Source organism: Phoxinus phoxinus, assembly GCF_949152265.1.
Source record: "Phoxinus phoxinus genome assembly, chromosome: 3".
Lineage (NCBI taxonomy): Eukaryota > Metazoa > Chordata > Actinopteri > Cypriniformes > Leuciscidae > Phoxinus > Phoxinus phoxinus.
Genome location: NC_136878.1, coordinates 32,491,894 through 32,512,058, shown reverse-complemented (window position 1 = coordinate 32,512,058; position 20,165 = coordinate 32,491,894). Strand labels below are relative to the sequence as shown.

Genomic DNA, 20,165 nt, shown 5'->3' with positions numbered 1-20,165 from the left:
CTTTGCCCCGCTCAGTTGCTGTGTTGCTAAGCTGCAACACAATGCCTCGGGAATTTGTGTGTCTCGGTATGAACCGGCTCCAGTGCCCTCGGACTACAACCATTAAACTAGTTCCCAAGCCATCAGAAAATGTCCCATATGTGCCCTTTATCTACCTTTTCACTACTAAATTATAAATTGCAAAAACTCTTAATCGGTGAGATCACGTGCTCTTGTATTATTCATCAGGTCAATGTAGGTCATATCATGTTGCAATTGATGTGATATTTTTGTAGGGGTGTGCTTAAATGCCAGGTGTATTTGGCACAATGTGTGAAGGCAGTTGTGAAGTAGGTACTCATTATATGAGTCATGTGAGAAGCTTCCTAAAAATATTGTGGGCACAGTCGCTTGTAAAATGAGGCTGATTTCAATTTGATGCAAGAGAAGCCATAAGGGTGTTTTTGTTTATAGAATGATCTTAGATCTGAAAGACGTGATCATCTTTTTTACTGTCAAATCAAAGTATGCGAGCACTGTTTAATTAACCTAGGGAATTTCACACAGTTTGTTTTAATCCGTAACCTCAGATATCCAAATCGTTCTTATCTTTGTTCTTTATTTACCACAGGCGAGAATGAAATTCTTGACTCCCTCCAAAAGATTGCATCGAGGAACAAGTTGTGGAGGTCCTATATTGGAATGGGCTATTATAACTGCTCCGTCCCACAGGTCATACAAAGAAACCTGCTTGAGAATTCAGGATGGTGTGTATTGTCTTGGCTTTTCATTAAGCATTTATTTCACCTTTTGGTGGAGCACAGTCAAAAAGTGGACACAATTTTGACACACCTCAACCCTTTGTTTCTGTAATGAGACTTAACATATACAGCTATGAGCTAGAATACCATGTTCATTGGTTTCTCATAGTCCGTACAGTTCTAGTCAAAAAGCAAATTGCATTTTGATGATTCTTATTACCGTACATAAAGGAGTAGCATGCCCAGAATCAGATGCGTCTTGTGACTCAAGCTGAAGGTATTTGGTTAGAGCTTTAGTGAGTTTTTTTTGTGTATTCTCTATAGGGTCACTCAGTACACACCATACCAGCCTGAGGTCTCTCAGGGGCGTCTGGAGAGCTTGCTCAATTATCAGACAATGGTCTGTGACATCACCGGTTTGGCAGTAGCCAATGCATCGTTGCTGGATGAAGGCACTGCCGCTGCAGAGGCCATGCAGCTCTGCAACAGGTTAGTCCACCAACTGCTGGAAACATCTGTAAAGAACATGATGCCATTTTATTAAGGAGGAGTTTAGTCTAATCCCAAATCCAGAAAAGTTGGGACATTTTGTAAAATGCAATCCAATATTAATTTGTGGTTTGTTCATTCTCTTTAACCTTTATTTAACTGGCACAAAGTAAATACTTTCAAAGTTTTCACTGGCCAACTTAAGTGTATTTCATGAATATAAACAAATTTTAATTTTGATGGCTGCAACACCCTCCAAAAAAAGTTGGGATAGAGGTTAAATAAATAAAAAAAGAATATAGAATATCCCAAGTTAAACTTTTTTGAAACGGTCCACAATAAGTAGGTGAATCGTTAATAGGTGATTGTATCGTGATTTAGTGTAAAAGGAGCATTCGGTCTTTGCTAGCCAAGATGGGTCACGGGTTCACCACTCTGCTAAATATCAATTAAAAAATTACATTTCAAAATGCAAGATTTGCAAATATTTAGGTCTTTCACCTTCTACCATACATAATATTGTGAAAAGATTCAAGTTATCCAGAGAAATCTCAGAACATGTAGGGCAAGGCAGGAAACTGTCATGCTACTGTTAAATACAGCCACATGGGCTCGGGAGTACTTTGTAAAACCATTGGTATTTAACAGTTTGCTTCTGCATCAAGGAATACCACTTGAATCTGTGTTACGCAAGGAGAAAGCTATATATCAATTCTATGCAGATATGCCGGATAGTTCTGTAAGCCTGAGCTCATCTCAGGTGGTCCAAAAGACAGTGAAAATGTTTGCTGTGGTCAGACCAGATTCTTGAGTTTATTGCATTTTACAAAATGTCCTGACTTTTCTGGATTTGTGGTTGTTGGCCAACACCTGAAACGGCACATTCAGGTATTCGGCACGCAGGATGGCGTATCCCCGGGGCTGGGAGTGATGATTAACACTCACCTTATCATTTTCAAAGGCAAAACAAAAGAAGAACATTCTACATTGACCCACGCTGCCATCCACAGACTATTGCAGTTGTGCAAACCAGAGCCAAGTAAGGAAGTTCACCAATTTATAGAATAAAACATTCTGTCTCTCTATAGATCTAGTCCTGATGAAATGTTTGTATCCCATAGTTACATTGGCGTGAAGACCGTTCTCAAGCTTCCTCATGAGATGGACTTCAGTGGGAAGGATGTTAGCGGTGTGCTCTTCCAGTATCCAGACACTGACGGCAGGGTGGAAGATTTCACTGCTCTTGTTGATCAGGCTCACAAGGGTGGTGTATGTACCTGACATTTTAAAACTCACATTTTCTGATACCAATCTTTGTATATATTAGGTTTTGCCCGAACCATTAACCTCATTTAACCATAAGACTCTTTTACTCACCGTCTCAAACCTGTATGACTACTTTCTCCTGTCTACAACAAATGGGGAAAAAACGGAAGAACCCTTTGTTTCCATACTACTAAATAATAATGTCAGTTACTGATGTCAGACCCGTCTTCATGGCATGTTTGAATGTTGAAGTGAGATTTAAATGTTTCTTCAAAATATCTCCATCTGTGTTCCATGTTGAAAAAGTGATTTTTATTTGAAACGACATGAGGGTGAACTTCCTGTTCCCACTACAGAATCCATTTTTTTTTTTGTATTCAGATGCATTATAGAATATGATCCATAGAGGATCAAAGCATGATTCCATTGATTTTTGTTTTTTCAAAGGCACTGGCTTGCTGTGCTACAGACTTGCTGGCGCTCTGCGTGCTGCGTCCTCCGGGTGAGTTCGGAGTTGACATCGCCTTGGGCAACTCTCAGCGCTTTGGTGTTCCTCTCTGCTATGGTGGGCCTCACGCTGCATTCTTTGCAGTCAAAGAAAATCTGGTCAGGATGATGCCTGGAAGGATGGTTGGAGTGACCAGGTGAGTCTTTCCTTTTTTTATTTATTATATAGTCTCAAGGCCTCAATGTAGTTTGCCTCATCAGTGTTGGTATAAACTGTCAAATGTTTCCGGTTACAGAGATGCAGCCGGTAAAGAGGTTTATCGTCTGGCTCTCCAGACCAGAGAGCAGCACATCCGCAGAGACAAAGCCACTAGCAACATCTGCACTGCCCAGGTAGAGCTTAAATAATCTCAAAATACTGTGTGTGTGTACTTGTACAACTATCTTTGTGAGGATCAATGGACTTTATGCACAGCTGCACTACTTCCTGAACTTTAGCCAGCTCCTTTGTTTCCTGTCTGCCATTATTGACAAACTGATTAATCCAGGTGTGTCTGATTATTGTTGTTTGTCAGGCACACCTGGATTAATCAGTTTGTCCAATAATGTGAGGAAGTGAGGACATTTTAGCTGGTCCTTTTTTCTGAGACCCATTTAAAGGCCTGTTTGATGGTCTACACTTGGCTATAGGGATAATGTTATAATCGGTGTTGGGGAAAGTTACTTTTTAAAAAGTAATGCATTACAATATTGCATTACTCCATTACAAAAAAGTAATTGCATTACTAAGTTACATTTTATGGAAAGTAATGCGTTACTTTTATTTTACTTTTGCTTTTCCTCATCTAAGCTGGGCTTGCTTATTTGTTTTTTAATAACAAAAAAGTTTTCTTGGCACCTTTCACACCAAAAGTTAAATGAATAAGCCTCAGGCTGAAGAAAATGCAAATTCGAATGGGTGTAGAGGGTGCAGCTCAAACTAACTTTTCAGCTCTGCTGCTGATTTTTTTTTTAACACTCTTATACGCAATAATAACACGCAATAATAATTGTAAAAAAATGCAAATGTGATGTTTAAAGTCATTTTTGCTTATGCTATGGTTGAATTGGATAATCGAAGGTCAGCAGCAAGGACATTGGTTAATATAGTGAGATTAAATGCATAAAGGATGAATGAATTCATGAATTAATTATTGCAGGTTTGCTTTTTACAATTTTTATTCATTTTGAGAAATACTGAATGTTTTTGTTCAAGTGAGATGAGTAAATGCATGCTCACATTTAGTCTGGAAATAATCATGTTTACACTCAACACCTCTGCATTTACTCCCGATTTCTCTCGACATTGAGGACAGAAGTGGGTCAATACATGGGAAAACAAAGAACTTGGGTTACTTATTTGAAAAATTAACTCCGATATTTTGTTGTAAATTGAAAAGTAATGGGTTACTGGAGAAAAAAAAAAGTAATCTGATTACGTAACTCACGATACTTGTAATGCGTAACCACCAATACTGGTTATAAATGGAGTAAGGCAACTAGTTGTGATGGGTAGGGTTGGGGTAAGGAGCTAGATGTAGCATTGTCAATGAATGTTCTCACAAAGATGGCTGTATGTGTGTGTATTATATGTGAAGTTGTATTTCTGTACTACATTATAATGTTTTTATTCAGGCTCTTCTTGCAAACATGGCTGCCATGTATGCGTTGTATCATGGTTCTCAAGGATTGAGGCACATTGCTGAGAGAACCCACAATGCAACGTTGATTCTCGCTGAGGGCAAGTGGTTTGACTCCTGTTTACTCTTTTTACAATAATTGTATAGGGATTTTTATGATACTGATTGTTTCTTGTTGTGATAATAGGGCTGAAAAGAGCTGGGCACAAACTCCAACACGAGAACTACTTTGACACGCTGAAGATCAACTGTGGCGTGGCTGGCAAAGACATCTTAGAAAAAGCTACGCAGCGGGAAATCAACCTGCGGTTGTACATTGATGGACTGGTGAGACCTGTGAAAATTTTCAAACCCAAATCGACAATTTTCTTTTCTTTTTTAATTTGTTTAATGTTTTGAATTTCTTGATGTGGTTTTAGCTCGGAGTGTCTCTGGATGAAACCGTCTCTGAGAGAGACTTGGATGATCTGCTCTGGATCTTCGGGTGTGAATCGTCAGCTGTAAGTTCTCGCCTGATTCAAAAAAGATTTTAAATATTGCTTTAATCTGTTTGTTTTTGTTCCCTCATATTGTTTTTTCTAAAACCTTTTATTAGGAACTTATTGCTGAAAAAATGAGTGAGCGATCAAAAGGATTGCTGGCAAGCCCTTTCAAGAGAACCAGCAAGTTTCTCACCCATCCGGTGTTTAACAGGTCTGTTTGCCAGTTTCAATTCTAGCTATTGTTTTTAACAAATCTTTTTTTAAATGAAACTTTCTACAACTGTGTGGATTGCTTTTAATTTCAGCTATCACTCGGAGACCAATATTGTACGTTACATGAAGCGCCTGGAAAATAAGGATATTTCTCTCGTACATAGTATGATTCCATTGGTAAGTCAAAAATCAGAGCATCACCGAGTTTACTTTTGGATTTATCCCGTGTGACGATCTTACATAAAAACATCACAGTAACACAAACTCCTCTTTTGAATTCAGGGCTCATGCACAATGAAGCTGAACAGTTCCTCAGAGCTCATGGTGAGTCAGTATTGCTCTTCTCATCGTTCTTTTCTCTGACATCGCCTTACTTCAACCAATCAGAGCAAAGTTGATCGTAGAGACCATTTGTGCCAATGGTTCTACAATCTACTTGGGTTCACAATGCTTTTGAGAAACTCCAGCCCTGATCTTTTCATTGTTTGACTGTACACTTTTCCCAACAGCCAATCACCTGGAGAGAATTTGCAAACATCCACCCCTTCGTGCCATTGGACCAGGCTGAAGGTTATCAGCAGCTCTTCAAGCAGCTAGAGAGAGACCTTTGTGAGATCACAGGATATGATAAGATCTCCTTTCAACCAAACAGGTAAGTGTCTTGACTGGAATTGCTGCTACAATATCAAGCAGATGATTCATTCTGATTGCAAACAGTGGTCTTGTAGTTGGCAAATCAAGTGTCAACATGACTCTCTGAGTTTCATTCAGGTTTCTTGTGCTGATAAGTTTGGGGGTGTGTACGCATCTCTACGTTTTGCTTGGTTGACGCTTTAACAGGATCATTAGTATACTGTACTCTTGGTCAAGAGCCATTTGAAGCAATCTTTGAACTCTGTTGTGCTGAGGCAGAATGGTTACATGATGCTTGCTATTGATTTCTTTGTCCCGTAGCGGCGCGCAGGGGGAATACGCGGGCTTGGCTGCAATCAAAGCCTATCTGAATTCCAAAGGAGAATCTCATAGAACAGTGAGTATCATCCTGCAGTAAAAAGCCCCTCCTATTTAACCTTAAGCCTCATGTTTGACCTCAGGGCCTTTTTTAAAACATTCTTGACATTTGAAGGATCAGGTTGATCCTTCATGACTTTTACTAATCTTATGAGAACTTAGAATTTCAATCTGATAATATGCTTTTAACGTCCTCCATAAAAGTTAAAAGTAGGTCAAATTAATTTAACACTCACACATTGGGTTTGTTTTTTGGGGACTTTCCATAGACATACTGATTTTTATATGGTACAAACGAAAATTCTATCCCCTAAACCCAACCCTCACACAAAACTTTCTGCATTTTTACATTTCCAAAAAACATAATTTAATATAAGCTGTTTTCCTAATGGGGAACCCCAAAATAATTTAATAAGTGGTTTTCCTAATGGGGAACCCCAAAATATCCCCATAAGTCAAAGATTTCTGGTATTACTCTCCTTGTGCGGATATTTCCTCCCCAGAAGGTAGGGAAAGCCTGAACCCCACACACACACACATTAATGTTTATTTGGGTACCTAAATTGGGACATTGCATAAATACCTAGCCTTAACAGAAAACGTCCTGCAAAAAACAAACAAACAAACAAACATATATATATATATATATATATATATATATATATATATATATATATATATATATATATATACACACACACACACACTGCTTTTACAAATAAGGATGTCCACAAAAGAAGGTTTTGGGAGATTTTGTTTGTGTATATGCACGCAGTGAAATTGTTTTTTGTCAGGAACTGTAGAAAACATGCTGCACTACCTGTAAAAAGTTGGTGAAAGGAAAGCAAACGATTCATGAGTGATACAAAAAATTCTGAAAGTCTTTCAGAAGCCTTTTAACGGTGATTTTACTGTTCAATTCTTCAAGAGTTGTTTTGAACCTGAGGGGAAAATTGCTGAAAAAGTGGCAAATAGTTTTGACGAGTTGGGACTGGAAAGAAGATCAGCGGTAAGAGCGTTTAGTCAAGTCATTGTAGTGTTTTGTAACCTGGCCTTTGTTTTTTATCATCTCCCTAATAAGCAGATCTTAGATAGCAGATGCAGCTCTTAAACCAGCCAAGGTTCAAACTGCCATGGTTGAGTAAATAGCCATAGAAAACAACCACCCCATTACAGGATTCTACTTCAGTGCAAGATTCCATATTTGGTGATTTTCAAGACTTGCAGTCCTTGGACGATGAGTTTGTTTATGGTGACCTGCTGCAAATTGCATAACGTTAAGTGTTTAGGCCACTGTGTCCTTAGTTCAGAAAGTCTGCCATACAGTCTGTTATGACATTTTGACATTTAATGATTAAGTGGAAGACGCCTGATTAAAATGTTAATATTCCCACATTAGAATTCTGTTATTTTACTCGCACTCGTGTTTATCCAAATGTCTGTGGAACATAAAAAGATGCATAAAAAAAGTAGAATTGACTACTTGGCTCCATGAAAGTAGTCCCTATGGCTTCATGCAAGTATCAGACCGAAATTTGTTTTGACAAAAGTAATTCGCAGAATATGTATAAGCTCAAATAAGAGTTATCACATCTGGGCCCGTATTCTTAAAGATTCTAAGAATCCTCTCAGAAAACTCCTCCTAATTTAGCTTAAACTTCTACGTAGGAGTCTTAGCTTGAGAGCGATTCGGGACCGATCTGAGCGCAACTGAGAGCAAGGAAAAGATAAAATCTTAGTGAGGAGGCGGGGCTGACCCCGTTGCTATGTATGACACAATCTTTTGAAGACTGTGATTGGTTGTTTGTCTAAGAAGGGGAAAAAAAGAGTAATTTTAAGTATAGGGTCCACTCACTCACTCACTCACTCACTCACACATTATATGTATGTATATAAATCTTTTTTTCTTACCATGCTGTTAATTTCCTATAAGGTACGGTATTTGATGGCCTTAGAATGATAAAAAAATGTTCCACTCTTTCCAATTACACTGATTGCTGTCTATTTAAGTGATGGTTTGAATGTTGGTTTTAATGTAGCAAACATGGAATAAAAAAACAAGGACGAGAGCCCAACTGGACAGAGGAACAGCGTTTACTGTTAGCCCAGTTAGTGGATGAACACAATGCCATCCTTAAAGGAAAATGCGGGCCGGGTGTCAAAGCACGGGGCAAGAAGCAGACGTGGGAGCTTATAGCGGGTTAATAATAAATTATTAACGGTTCATTCCCCTGCTTGTGCGCACCAGGAAACTAAATGAACTGCGACACAATATGGTTCTGAAAGTGCTGTAATTGTTAGTGTGATCACTCTGCTTACAGAAGGTTGTGACCGACCCAAATCATCACTGCTGCATTGTTGCATTTTTCCCAGTTGCCAAATATCTTAATGTAGTGATTACTTTAATTTCTGGCGCTATGGCATTCCTGCGCTGTCTGAGATGTTAGTGTGTCTCTAATAAGATCTGTCACAAACATGATCTCTGCACTATAGCGTCTTTTTAGGACTCTTAAAAGTCCTCATCCGTGCTCCTAACAATTTTGACCTTAAGACTTCTGTTAAGGGTTAAGATGCTTTCTGAATTATTTTTAAAATTAAATTTTAAAAAATCCTAGTAAAGGAAAGAGTAAACGCCCACATTTCTAAGAAATTTTCTTCGAATTTTGTCACTAGGAGCTACTCTTTGCATCACGATTTTTTTTATGAATACGGGCCCTGGTCATCTTTCTTAGTGTTGCACATCTATTTAACAGAAAGTTAATAAGTAAGAGCGCAAAAAAGGTTCTGTGTATCTTAAACAACCAGTAAGTTTCCTTGTTAGAAAAATATAAGATTTTAGTTTGTTTGGTCCATTAATCATCCATATTAAATCTGTTATGGATTTGTCCAGGTCTGTCTGATTCCCAAATCCGCCCATGGAACGAATCCTGCCAGCGCACAGATGGCGGGCATGAAGGTTCAGGTGGTGGAAGTGGATAAAGATGGCAACATCGATGTGTCTCACCTTAAAGCCATGGTATGTGCAACGATTTAAAGAGTTTAGTATTGCATCACTTGTCAACAGGAAGCCTTTATCTTCTGTTCGAGGGCTATTTACACCGATACACTGATATGTCTATGATAACATTATCACATCAGTGTTAAAGGTGTAAAAGTGTGTAATTTCTGCCCCACTAGCAGCACCAAACAAAATTGCACAAAAAATGACAAGATTAAAACCAGTTTCCTGAATGCACCTCTTGTCTGCCATTGGTAAAGCAAATAGTTCCCAACTCACAGATTGTTGCTGTCATGATGCTCAAATGTTTTGAAAGCTCAGTGTTCATACTTTTTGGTGGGAATCAACCTATGAATGGCTTGGATATGTCTGGGCTAGGGAAAATGACACTTCACCTTTTAAGACTCACTTTACCACATGTTTTTGATAGGTGGACAAACATAAGGCCAACTTGGCCGCCATAATGATCACCTACCCCTCCACTAACGGTGTGTTTGAGGAGAACGTCCGTGAAGTGTGTGAGCTCATTCATCAGAACGGTGGACAGGTGTACCTGGATGGTGCCAACATGAACGCACAGGTAAGATGAAGATGGAACCGTAAGGCTTTACAGTAATGTAGTAATTAGAGCTGCACGATTAATCGTTAAAAGATCGCAATCTTGATTCAAACATGCACATGATCTTACTCCTAAATGACAACAATTTGGCTATGTCTATTAAACCTATTAAACCGGAACATTTAAAGGGCACCTATTATGACATTTAAAATGTTCCTAATGTTGTTTGAGTCCCCAACAACAGTTTTACATGCATGCAATGACAAAAAACACTTTTGTTGTCATATAATATGCATTTATTTTTACCTGATTTGCTCACCGACTCCCAAATGATTCGTTCAACGATTCATTTTTCCAAACCCCTCCTTTGCGCGACGCTAATCTGCGTTGATTGGTCAGATGACCCAGCAGTGTTTACAGAGATAATACTTATTTTTAACACGGAGTACAATGATGCTTTTATCAATTCAATTTTGTTATAATAATGATTATAGTCCACTGCTTTAGTTTGTAGTAAAAAAATAAAAATAAGATGAAGAATTTAATGTTATGTTAGCGAGCATATCCCAGAGTCATATTGTAAAAGCACAATCAGTCTTTGTTTGCATTAGCCCGATGCATAAACATAACGTTTTTACAAAAAAAAAAAAAAAAAAAAAAAAAAGTTACGTTACTACGAGGTATTAATCTATTCTTTAAGACAACTCCGAAAACAACGACAAACACTTCACCTATATCAATACAATTGTCATTGAAGACCTAGAAGCTAAACGGTGCTTACACAACAAACAAAATAATTATTAAGCATGCTACATAAAACATAAAAGCAACAATTATTAATAACACTTACAGGTTGTAATACGGAGGAGGAAGCTGATGCAAATACACTTGGAACTGAACCTTCCTTCAATATCAGTCGGCTCGCGAATCCAAGTTTGATTGCATTTAAGTTGGTAAAGCAATCGTCTTCAAAATGGCGTGAACAAAGCACAAGGCTCGGACTATACTTCTGTGGTATAGTTGGATATATGAATTGTAGCCACTTAGTCTTCAAATGCTCCTCCTTGGGCAGATGAAAAAAGTTGTCTTGAGTCGCCCTTCAGAACACAGCGTCTCGTCGCCATGATGTTGTCAAGTTTTCCCTGGCCTTGGAGCGCAATAAGTGGGCGTATCATATTCAAATAACTTGACAAGTTGACGTCATCTAGTCAGAGAAAAAGCTTCGGTCTTCTAACGATTCATAAAAATGACTCCGAGTCGACTCTTACTTTTGAAAGACAATAACTTTATATACGGTGCACTTTCATATTTCAAACTTTGCAGGATGTTTTTGTTCACTTAGATCTATGTTACACACTACATGAAAGGTAAATTTCAAAATTCCATAATAGGTGCCCTTTAAATCTGGGTTTGTGCTGCTGCTGAGCCAGAGAGAACAGTTGTATAGGTATGAAACCAGACAAAGGGCTTTTCAACCACACAGTATCGTTATTTCTGTTACAAATATTCAAATTATCACAGAAGTACTGAGATAAAAGTTTATTGTTCACATAAACACCGTTTACGGTAGCGATCAAAATAGAGCACTTCACCTTTTTAAAGTAACTCTTAATGCTAGTAAACTAGTAACGCTTCAAATAACGATTGTATTGATTACATTGTTACATCAGTATATGACGACAAATGACTTTTAAAAAATGTATTTCTCATTGCATCATTCTTTCAAGAGATTAGTTCGAAAACGAATTGATTCATCCAGTAATGAAACAAGTGAAGTCAATGAATCAAATCGATTAACTTTTTTTTTTTTTTTTTTTTAATAGACAGCAGCAATTGTCAGAGGAATTTTCCATTTGAATCAATCAATTTGTCAGAACCTCTAATAAATTACATGTTATTATGTTTAGTAGTTTACTCAGATTAGTGATCTCTATTTGAAACAAAAAATCATGATTCTCAATATATTCAGGATCATGCAGCTCTAATAGTAATCATTAACATTAGTTAGGCAATGGTTAACATGAACTAAAAATGATCACTGCTTTTTACAGCATTTATTACTCTTGGTTAATCTTAACCTCAAATCTTTTTACCTTAACAGTTGTATATGCATTATGAGTAAACTGTGCACCATGATTCTGAATTAATATTATTAATAAATGCTGTAAACATTTTAGAAGCTTGTTACAATAAGAGCGGTTTTCAGTGTTTTACATTAAATGTGCAGAGTTTTCATGTTCTTGTTTCCATTTGATTCAGGTTGGATTATGTCGACCAGGAGACTATGGCTCAGATGTTTCTCATTTGAATCTCCACAAAACCTTCTGCATTCCTCATGGTGGTGGCGGCCCTGGGATGGGACCAATCGGAGTGTAAGTGTTTTGAAGTGAACAGACTCTTCCCTATGGCACCTGTACCAGAAATGTTGATCTTTTGACTCCAGTTAACCTAATTGCTCTTGCCTACAGGAAACAGCATCTTGCCCCCTTCCTGCCCAATCATCCGGTGGTGAACATTCAGTTCACGAATGCAGGAAGTTCTCTGGGCACCATCAGCGCCGCTCCCTGGGGCTCCAGCGCTATCCTGCCCATCTCATGGGCTTACATTAAGGTCAACACTCCCTCTGCACTTCCTGTCTTACCTTGTGAATAATAGTGATGCACTGATATTAACATTGACCGAAACAGACTAATTATATTACATTTCGATTACATTTAATAAGGCTTCATTCGTTAACTAAAGTTAACATGAACTATTATTAAAATCAAAAGATGTATTTGTTAACATTATTTAAAGCACTGAACCTATCAAACAATGAACAACCGTATTTTTATTAACATTAACAAAGATTATTAAATACTGTAACTTGTTTTGCTCATTTTTAGTTTAATATGTTAACTAATGACCTTATTGTAAAGCATTACCTACATTTCTATACTATTTGCCTAAATTTATTTAAAAAAAAAGCTAAGTCATTTAAAATCCTACATGTGTATTTGAGCATTACAACGTTACATGATACAATGTTTACTTTGATATTTTCTAAAGATTGCATTGTGATTTAAATTACTAGTGATTTTAAATGAGTTTTAGATGACCGCAAAGGTACTCTAAATATAAATATTGGCTGATATGGTACCAATATATAATGCATCCCTAATTTAATAATCTAATATTTGATGAATTTTCCATTCAACAGATGATGGGTTCAAAGGGTCTTGGACACGCTACAGAGGTGGCCATCCTTAATGCCAATTACATGGCTAAAAGACTGGAAAGCAACTACAAAATTCTTTTCAGGGGCACTAAAGGTTGGTGTTATTGAATTAAATATTGTATTTTCTATTCTTAAAAAAATAAACTGAAGTACCTCACAAACATTTCTGATTATTTGCAGGATTCGTTGCGCATGAATTTATTTTGGATGTGCGGCCTTTTAAAAAGTCTGCAAACATCGAGGCAGTTGACGTAGCAAAAAGACTGCAAGATTATGGTAAATGGAAAAAACATTTAAAGCAGGTTATTTCATGGATGACAATTCCCTGATTCTCCACAACCTTTTATGGCAGGTTTTCATGCACCGACCATGTCATGGCCTGTGGCTGGAACTCTAATGATCGAACCCACGGAGTCTGAGGATAAGGCCGAGCTCGACCGCTTCTGTGACTCGCTGCTGGCCATCCGACAGGAAATCGCAGACATCGAAGAGGGCCGGATGGACTCGAGGATTAATCCTCTCAAGGTGAGCGTTTACTTAACTGAACATTCCTTGTCAGCAGTGTCTGTGGAGCTTTACAGTAATGCACTTGGAAGTTTATGGAGTGTTGGACTATTTGTATCCCTCTTGCCAACTCAAATTAGACACATGTACAGAAAAATGTATAGAATCGCTTTATTAAAAACATGAGCATGTTGCCTTTCCCGATATAACTTTCATTTTGTCTTGCATGTGTCGTCTAAAGATGGCTCCTCACTCATTGGCCACTATTACCTCGACCACATGGGACAGACCGTATTCCCGAGAGGAGGCTGCTTTCCCCATGGTGCGTACCTTAAATCGATATAAAATGCAGACTCCTCGCGCAAAACAAATGGGTTCTTATTAATTCAGTTTTAAAATGTATCTTTAATCCTGTTATTTCAGCCTTTTGTGAGACCTGAGACCAAATTCTGGCCCACAATCTCAAGGATCGATGACATCTACGGAGACCAACATCTCGTCTGCACCTGTCCACCCATGGAAGCCTACGAGTCTCCATATGAAGAAAGAGCTTCCTCGTGACCTCATTACTCAATGACACGCTTCTTCATCCAAATGAACCATTCCCATCAAATATGATCATACATTCTTACCTGTGATTTACAGTCTCTTCGGTACGTTCACAGTGCCTTAGATTTTCTTTTGCATACAATGCACAAATAGCTGAACTTTTCTCCTCTGTTACTCTACTAAAACAATCCAAATCTGATTCAGATACTGTAATCGACCTGTATAGGGGTTCGTTGTTGTTGTTGTTTTTATATTTTTATTCACTGTATAAAAATATTTGGGTGTTTTTGGTCTAACTTTCTGGCACTGTTCTCGATGTTAACATTAATTTTTATAGATGTTATGTATGTTTTCTAATTATTTAATAAATAGAGCCAGTTTGTAGCAATTTAATAAATATTTTAAAAGAAACACTGGTTTACATATGTCTCGTATATCAATTGTATTACAAGTCACACAACCAACAGACTCTCTAATTTGAGATGGAGTTAAGCTGCGTTTCATACTGATCATCGTTTCTTTTTTTCCATAAAGTTCCAGTCACTATTCCTAAGAATAAAAGCAGTCCGAGGTTTCGGTTTGAAGCAAATTTTTTCCAGCAGTCCTCAGGTCTGTTGATGTCCACAGCGTAAATCTATCGAACACACACACACACAAAACATTAATTGTAAATGCAAAACTTCTTTCATTTGAGAGATTTCTTCAGCAAATATTGATATGCAGGGTCAGAACTCGCTCATCCAGCATGAACAACTTGCCATCTGAATGCATGAATTTTAACGTTGAGATGCCAAGCAAATTTATTTTTACAGACCTCCACATGACCATCCAAATACGGCTAAAAGCTTTTTTTTGTAACCCCGGCAGGCCACTATTATCAATTAATTAGTTTGTCTTGCTCACCTGATGTGCGAGATGAATAGCCACTGCAGACACAGCACAATAGTAGGGCAAAGTCTGGTCCGCGTTAACTCCCGCTAGAACCAACCCTGACAACATCGCCCCTGTAAAGCCACTCAGCCACAGTTTGGTGTTCTCCTGGAACCTCAGCGCAGTAGACTTCACACCCACTTTTAAATCATCATCTTTGTCCTACTCATGAGGGGGAGATGAATCAGAAAAATGTACACTACACTCATTTATGTTAGGGTGTGATAACTAATCGGACAGCATACCTGATGGGCATAGATTGTGTCATAAATCAATGTCCACATGACACCAGACACATAGAGAGGTAAACACACAGACCAGTCACATGATCCCTGCACGGCAGACCAACCCAGAAGAGCACCCCAGTTAAAAGTGAGACCTACAGGTGGACAAATCATGGAGAATGTTCAGTCTAAATACTTTCACTTTTATTTTCAGAGTAATATGGAAGGGTGGGGTTTGAGAAAGATTAAATAAATGGTAACACACCTAATACAAACTGCGGCCAGTATGTGATTCTCTTCATGAGAGGGTATGTGACCACCAGCGACAAAGAAGCAGCTCCAAGAGCTATGCTAGAGAGAGATGGGAAGTCACAGTTTATCATATATAAAAGCCACCATAAAAATCCAATTGTGATGTATATCTGAAAGAAATGGCTTCTCCAACAATAAAAAAATGTAAAGACTTGATTTTGTCCATCGGGAATTTATCAGATTGTTGTTGTTTGCTAATAGAGTACAACAGGTTTGTTCCAGAAGAAAAAAAAAATTCATTTTCTCCATAGGAAAATAGTTTTTTAACAACAACTTATAAACTTTAAAGGGGTGGTATAATGCCCTTTTCACAAGATGTAAAATAAGTATTTGATGTCCCCAGAGTGTGTATGTGAAGTTTTAGCTCAAAATACCCCAGATATTTTTATATAGCATGTTAAAGTTGTCACTTTTTGAGGGTGAGCAAAAACACACTGTGTTTGAGTCTGTCCCTTTAAATGCAAATGAGCTGCTGCTACTGGCACAGGGGGCGGAGCTACAACAGCTTGAGTCCTTTTACCTCACACAGATATTGCACTGGAAATTAAAAAAAAAACGTTTAGCCTTTTATGTTCAAACCGAAGTCAGACAGATGGAGAGACTCAAGAAGAAGTGACAACATGTAGACAACATTTCTGAATAGTTAGTTGGTGAATTTATGTAGCTTATGTGTAGCTATCTTCTAGTCATTGATTAGCATATTCTGTCTTGATAATCTATAAATCGCATTCCCGGGGGTGGGTTTATGTAAATTTTAGGGTTAGTGATGTCACTAACCCGGGAGGAATGTCGTGTAGTCCCTACCAGCCGTTTGAATCCACTGCTGCTTCAATGTATATCCTTTGAGTGGTTGGTAATCAAGTTATTAATTAATATGTATCCTTCTAAATTACATCTTCAAGCTTATGTTAAAGTATTTACTTTACTTTTCATCTTCAATCACTAGAGAATGATGACGTATATTGTCTAAACCTTTTACTGAGAGAATGTATATCTTATCATTATGTTTTGGGAACGTTTTTTCTTAGCTAGAGCTCGACAAACTCAGACCTTGAAGAAGCTGTGTATCGCTGTGTGCGTGTGTGTGTGTGTGTACCCTTTTGTTACGTGACCTGACGTTTGTGAGCTGAGCAACTAGCACGCAGTGGAGATGAAATGACCATCTGACAGACAAACTGGAGCCTAGAAACTCAGATTGGTGACCTCAGTGGGTCACTTGGTGCCTAAACCGGGATTTTCACTGACATCCTGACAATAAATGGAGATAGGCTTCTGATGAACAGCCATATGTGGAAATTTTCTACGTTTGTCTGTGCCTTAACCAATCAGAATCATTCAACCTGACGTGATAATGTAGTTTAATGACCTGTGTAGAGTATAACTGCTGTTGTTTTGAGAATGTACAGCAAAGCGGCCTTCGAACTCCTTGCTAATAGTATAATATCAACTTGAAAGTAAAAATTCTGCCCCAGTCCCAATTGTTGGCAAAATACATGAAAATATTGTTTTTAAAAAACCTGTAAAATATGAAGTACCTGTAGTAATTGAGGCATAGCAGGACCCCCAGTGCTAAACTCAGCTGGCCTCCGAGGAAAACCAGAGCCCGAAACGGTGTTATCTCCCCTGATGCAATGGGCCGAGTGGCTGTCCTTGACACCTACCAGAAACACGACAGACCCCAACATCAGATTCCAACAGCTGCCAAGATCAAATCCACAATTGATATTATTAAAAATGTTGCAGTATTTTTTTATGTCCATGCAATGAAAGTCAATTATCACCAAAACTGGTAAGGTACCACAGAAAAATGTCATTAAGGTTTGGAAGGGTAAGTGATAAGAGAATATTCTTTTTTGATAAACTAAGTCTGACACTGACACTGTTTATGGCACGCTGACACAGGGAAGATTAGGAGATAGGTTAGAGTGTTGAACAGCAGATTATAATGCTGAAATTGCGAGTTTTAAAGTCCGAATTGCGAGATATAAACTTGCAATTGTGAGAAATAAAGTCCGAATTGTGAGATCTGTAACTGCCTGGTTTCACAGACAATAATAATAAACGGCAATAATAATAAATACGAATAAACGTCAGATTTGGGAAATGTAAAATAGATAAAAAATTATGTAATTACATTTTGTTTTTTATTCTGTGGCGGAAGCAAGCTTCTATAGAAATGTACACCACTAGTTGAACGGAAATCCACCACATCTAATGTTCTCCGATAATGAGCAAAAACAATAAATTACTTTTTGTGACTAAGGGAAGAAAATTATGAGGGGGAAAACATCTTAAAGTCAGCATGAAATAAAAAAATTTGTGGAATATTGCAGTAATTATTATGAATAGTTTATCTTTGATCATTAACATCTTTTCTCTGATGATGCATTTCCTGGCACGAGGGCAGGACAACCTGTCACTCACATGAGATCACAGCAAAAAAGCAAACCACAATGATCCAAAGAGCTCTCCTATCCAATTCATTCCCAGTGGACAAAATCCAAGTCCAGCCCTACATTCTTTCTTGTTCGAGAAGCTGTTTCACTCGGATATATGTCAAAATAGGGAAGAAAAGTCTATCGCAACTTCCATTTCATTCATGTGCTCATACCTTCCTGTCAAAGTCTTTATCCCACATGTCATTGATAGTGCATCCAGCTCCTCTCATAAGTAAAGCTCCGACACCAAACAGCACAAGCATGCGCAGATCAGGGAGGCATCCCGGGTCTGCCGCCAGCCCAATACTCCACGTACAAGGCAGATACAGCAGCCACGTTCCTACAAGAACACATTCATATTATAATGAAACACAGCAGAGCTTGTAATGTTTGAGCTTCCTGGATAATGTGTCGTTTGACATGAGCTCACCTATGGGTTTGTCCAGTCTCATTAATCTGAGGTACGGCTGAACAGACATTGGAGCTGCATTGACAATCCCAGCAGGCGTGAGGCTGAAAAACCTTCTGCCGTAGTTGTGACCTGCCAGTGAAGGAGACCATATTCTCTGTTTGTGATCATCACTTTTGTTAAAGCAGGATCCAGGCTGACAGAAGTCCGTGGTGATGTTTTCATGCTGTCTTCTGAGGCTTGAAAAACTGGCAGAACAGATCTGTGGTAGATTCCTCTTCACTGCATGTGGCTTAAGCAGTGTCAGTAGTCTGGTGCACATCATTTTGTCTGTTGAACTGTCATCATGACCGACTTTTAGTAAGAGATGTCACGACTGCAAAGTAGTGAGGTGCTTCATTCATTGTCTACTTGCATTCATGTGTAAATGAGGGACCTCTTCGGGAACAATAAACCTGACAATACAAACAGCAGAGAACACAATACACCGATTACTGACGAGTCATGAAAATGCCAAGTTGAGTGAAAATGAGGCTTTTTCTTGTAAAAATGTGTGCCAGTATTCTGTAAGTGTAATCAAACTGAATATAATTTAAATATTTTCAATACTGCGCTCCTACACTTACTAACGTTAAGTTATTCCCACTGAAATGCCGCCGACTGATCAAACAAAGGTATTACAAACAACAACAAGCATGTCATGTACCGGAGGGGAAATTATAGATCAGTAATGTCAATTATGTTTCCCTGTTAAAACGTTTTTAAATCATTCATTTATATTGGACATATTTAACTTACAGCGCTATGTGACAGGTGAACAATTTTTGAAGTCCTTTACATTATGGTGTGCGCCAAAGTCGTGTTCCTCCTGAAACGTTTGTTTTCTGTATAGTTCCGCCTGCTTGGTGGTTTAATTTTTCATTCAACTTACTTGTTGTCTTTCGTGTTATTATTATTCAGTATGTTCGAGCACCAATTTAAGATGACATTTAAAGAAATATCACAGTCAATATGCTATAAAACATTTGAAAGTATCATAAAATATGATTTAATAAAAAGTTAGACTACTTCAAACCAATCCGTTTCATTCTAAATTGTCACGTATGACAATTAGAATTATTGAGTATGATTGTGTCTTTGCTATGCCAATGCAAGCACTATAAGCTATATAAATACATTATTACTAGCAAACCAGGCAAACCAATAAAAATGACCCATATTTATGTTGAGACAAAAAAATGCTTGTGTGGTGAACTCGTTTTTAACTGCGCGGTATTAGCGACGCATAATATATTCATCTAATGGTAAAAGGTTTAGAAAATAAAAGTGCTTTCTCAACAAACAAAATATCACTCATGCTCCTCTCTACCCAGAGGCAGAAAACCCTAATTAATACTATAATAATATATTTTGACTAACTTACGTCAATAGATTTTAATAATTTGCTTCACAGGCCAATATGCAGACAGTATGCCAATATGTTGTGAACATTATGAAGTGACTCCCTCTCGTGGTATTTGGAAACCATTACAAACCAGTAGTGATGTTGAAAATTAAATTGAACAGATAAATTAAAACATTTTTGAGAGACAGGAAACATTTTAATTTATTGATTTGTATTATTTTCATTGTATGCATGTCCTATGATCAGCTGTTCAGACAGATGAGGAACACATCGTGGACTGTGATGCACACGTC

The 20,165-nt window shown here is 37.9% G+C and overlaps 2 protein-coding genes across 3 annotated transcripts in view; one reads left to right on the top strand and one right to left on the bottom strand.

Annotated features, from left to right (window-relative positions):
• The window catches only part of gldc (glycine dehydrogenase (decarboxylating)), a gene marked incomplete at its 3' end in the record, with an annotated part of 16,220 nt that extends 2,054 nt beyond the window's left edge, over positions 1 to 14,166 (top strand). The window contains exons 3-25 of the mRNA XM_079605719.1: positions 611 to 746; positions 1,065 to 1,229; positions 2,191 to 2,268; positions 2,351 to 2,498; positions 2,943 to 3,139; positions 3,239 to 3,335; positions 4,617 to 4,722; positions 4,809 to 4,948; positions 5,041 to 5,121; positions 5,217 to 5,314; positions 5,409 to 5,493; positions 5,599 to 5,640; positions 5,826 to 5,968; positions 6,271 to 6,346; positions 9,218 to 9,343; positions 9,756 to 9,905; positions 12,144 to 12,256; positions 12,353 to 12,494; positions 13,084 to 13,195; positions 13,282 to 13,377; positions 13,454 to 13,626; positions 13,847 to 13,927; positions 14,029 to 14,166. Of these exons, the coding sequence (XP_079461845.1) occupies positions 611 to 746; positions 1,065 to 1,229; positions 2,191 to 2,268; positions 2,351 to 2,498; positions 2,943 to 3,139; positions 3,239 to 3,335; positions 4,617 to 4,722; positions 4,809 to 4,948; positions 5,041 to 5,121; positions 5,217 to 5,314; positions 5,409 to 5,493; positions 5,599 to 5,640; positions 5,826 to 5,968; positions 6,271 to 6,346; positions 9,218 to 9,343; positions 9,756 to 9,905; positions 12,144 to 12,256; positions 12,353 to 12,494; positions 13,084 to 13,195; positions 13,282 to 13,377; positions 13,454 to 13,626; positions 13,847 to 13,927; positions 14,029 to 14,166 (2,723 nt within the window). The remainder of the gene's footprint in view (positions 1 to 610; positions 747 to 1,064; positions 1,230 to 2,190; positions 2,269 to 2,350; positions 2,499 to 2,942; positions 3,140 to 3,238; positions 3,336 to 4,616; positions 4,723 to 4,808; positions 4,949 to 5,040; positions 5,122 to 5,216; positions 5,315 to 5,408; positions 5,494 to 5,598; positions 5,641 to 5,825; positions 5,969 to 6,270; positions 6,347 to 9,217; positions 9,344 to 9,755; positions 9,906 to 12,143; positions 12,257 to 12,352; positions 12,495 to 13,083; positions 13,196 to 13,281; positions 13,378 to 13,453; positions 13,627 to 13,846; positions 13,928 to 14,028) is intronic.
• Positions 14,167 to 14,531: 365 nt separating this feature from the next.
• On the bottom strand, positions 14,532 to 19,430 carry coq2 (coenzyme Q2 4-hydroxybenzoate polyprenyltransferase; the record flags this gene model as incomplete). 2 transcript variants are annotated; one of them, XM_079605738.1, is made up of 8 exons in its annotated part: positions 19,266 to 19,430; positions 18,489 to 18,922; positions 18,232 to 18,398; positions 17,156 to 17,277; positions 15,574 to 15,659; positions 15,330 to 15,463; positions 15,058 to 15,246; positions 14,532 to 14,788 (listed from the first exon to the last, which is right to left on the bottom strand). In XM_079605738.1, exons 2-8 carry the CDS (start codon positions 18,790 to 18,792, stop codon positions 14,627 to 14,629), a joined length of 1,164 nt encoding a protein of 387 aa, XP_079461864.1. In that variant the 5' UTR covers positions 18,793 to 18,922; positions 19,266 to 19,430. The 2 variants fall into 2 exon arrangements, with proteins under 2 accessions (XP_079461864.1, XP_079461865.1); XM_079605739.1 differs by having other exon boundaries at positions 14,627 to 14,788; positions 19,098 to 19,328.
• Positions 19,431 to 20,165: the final 735 nt, after the last annotated feature.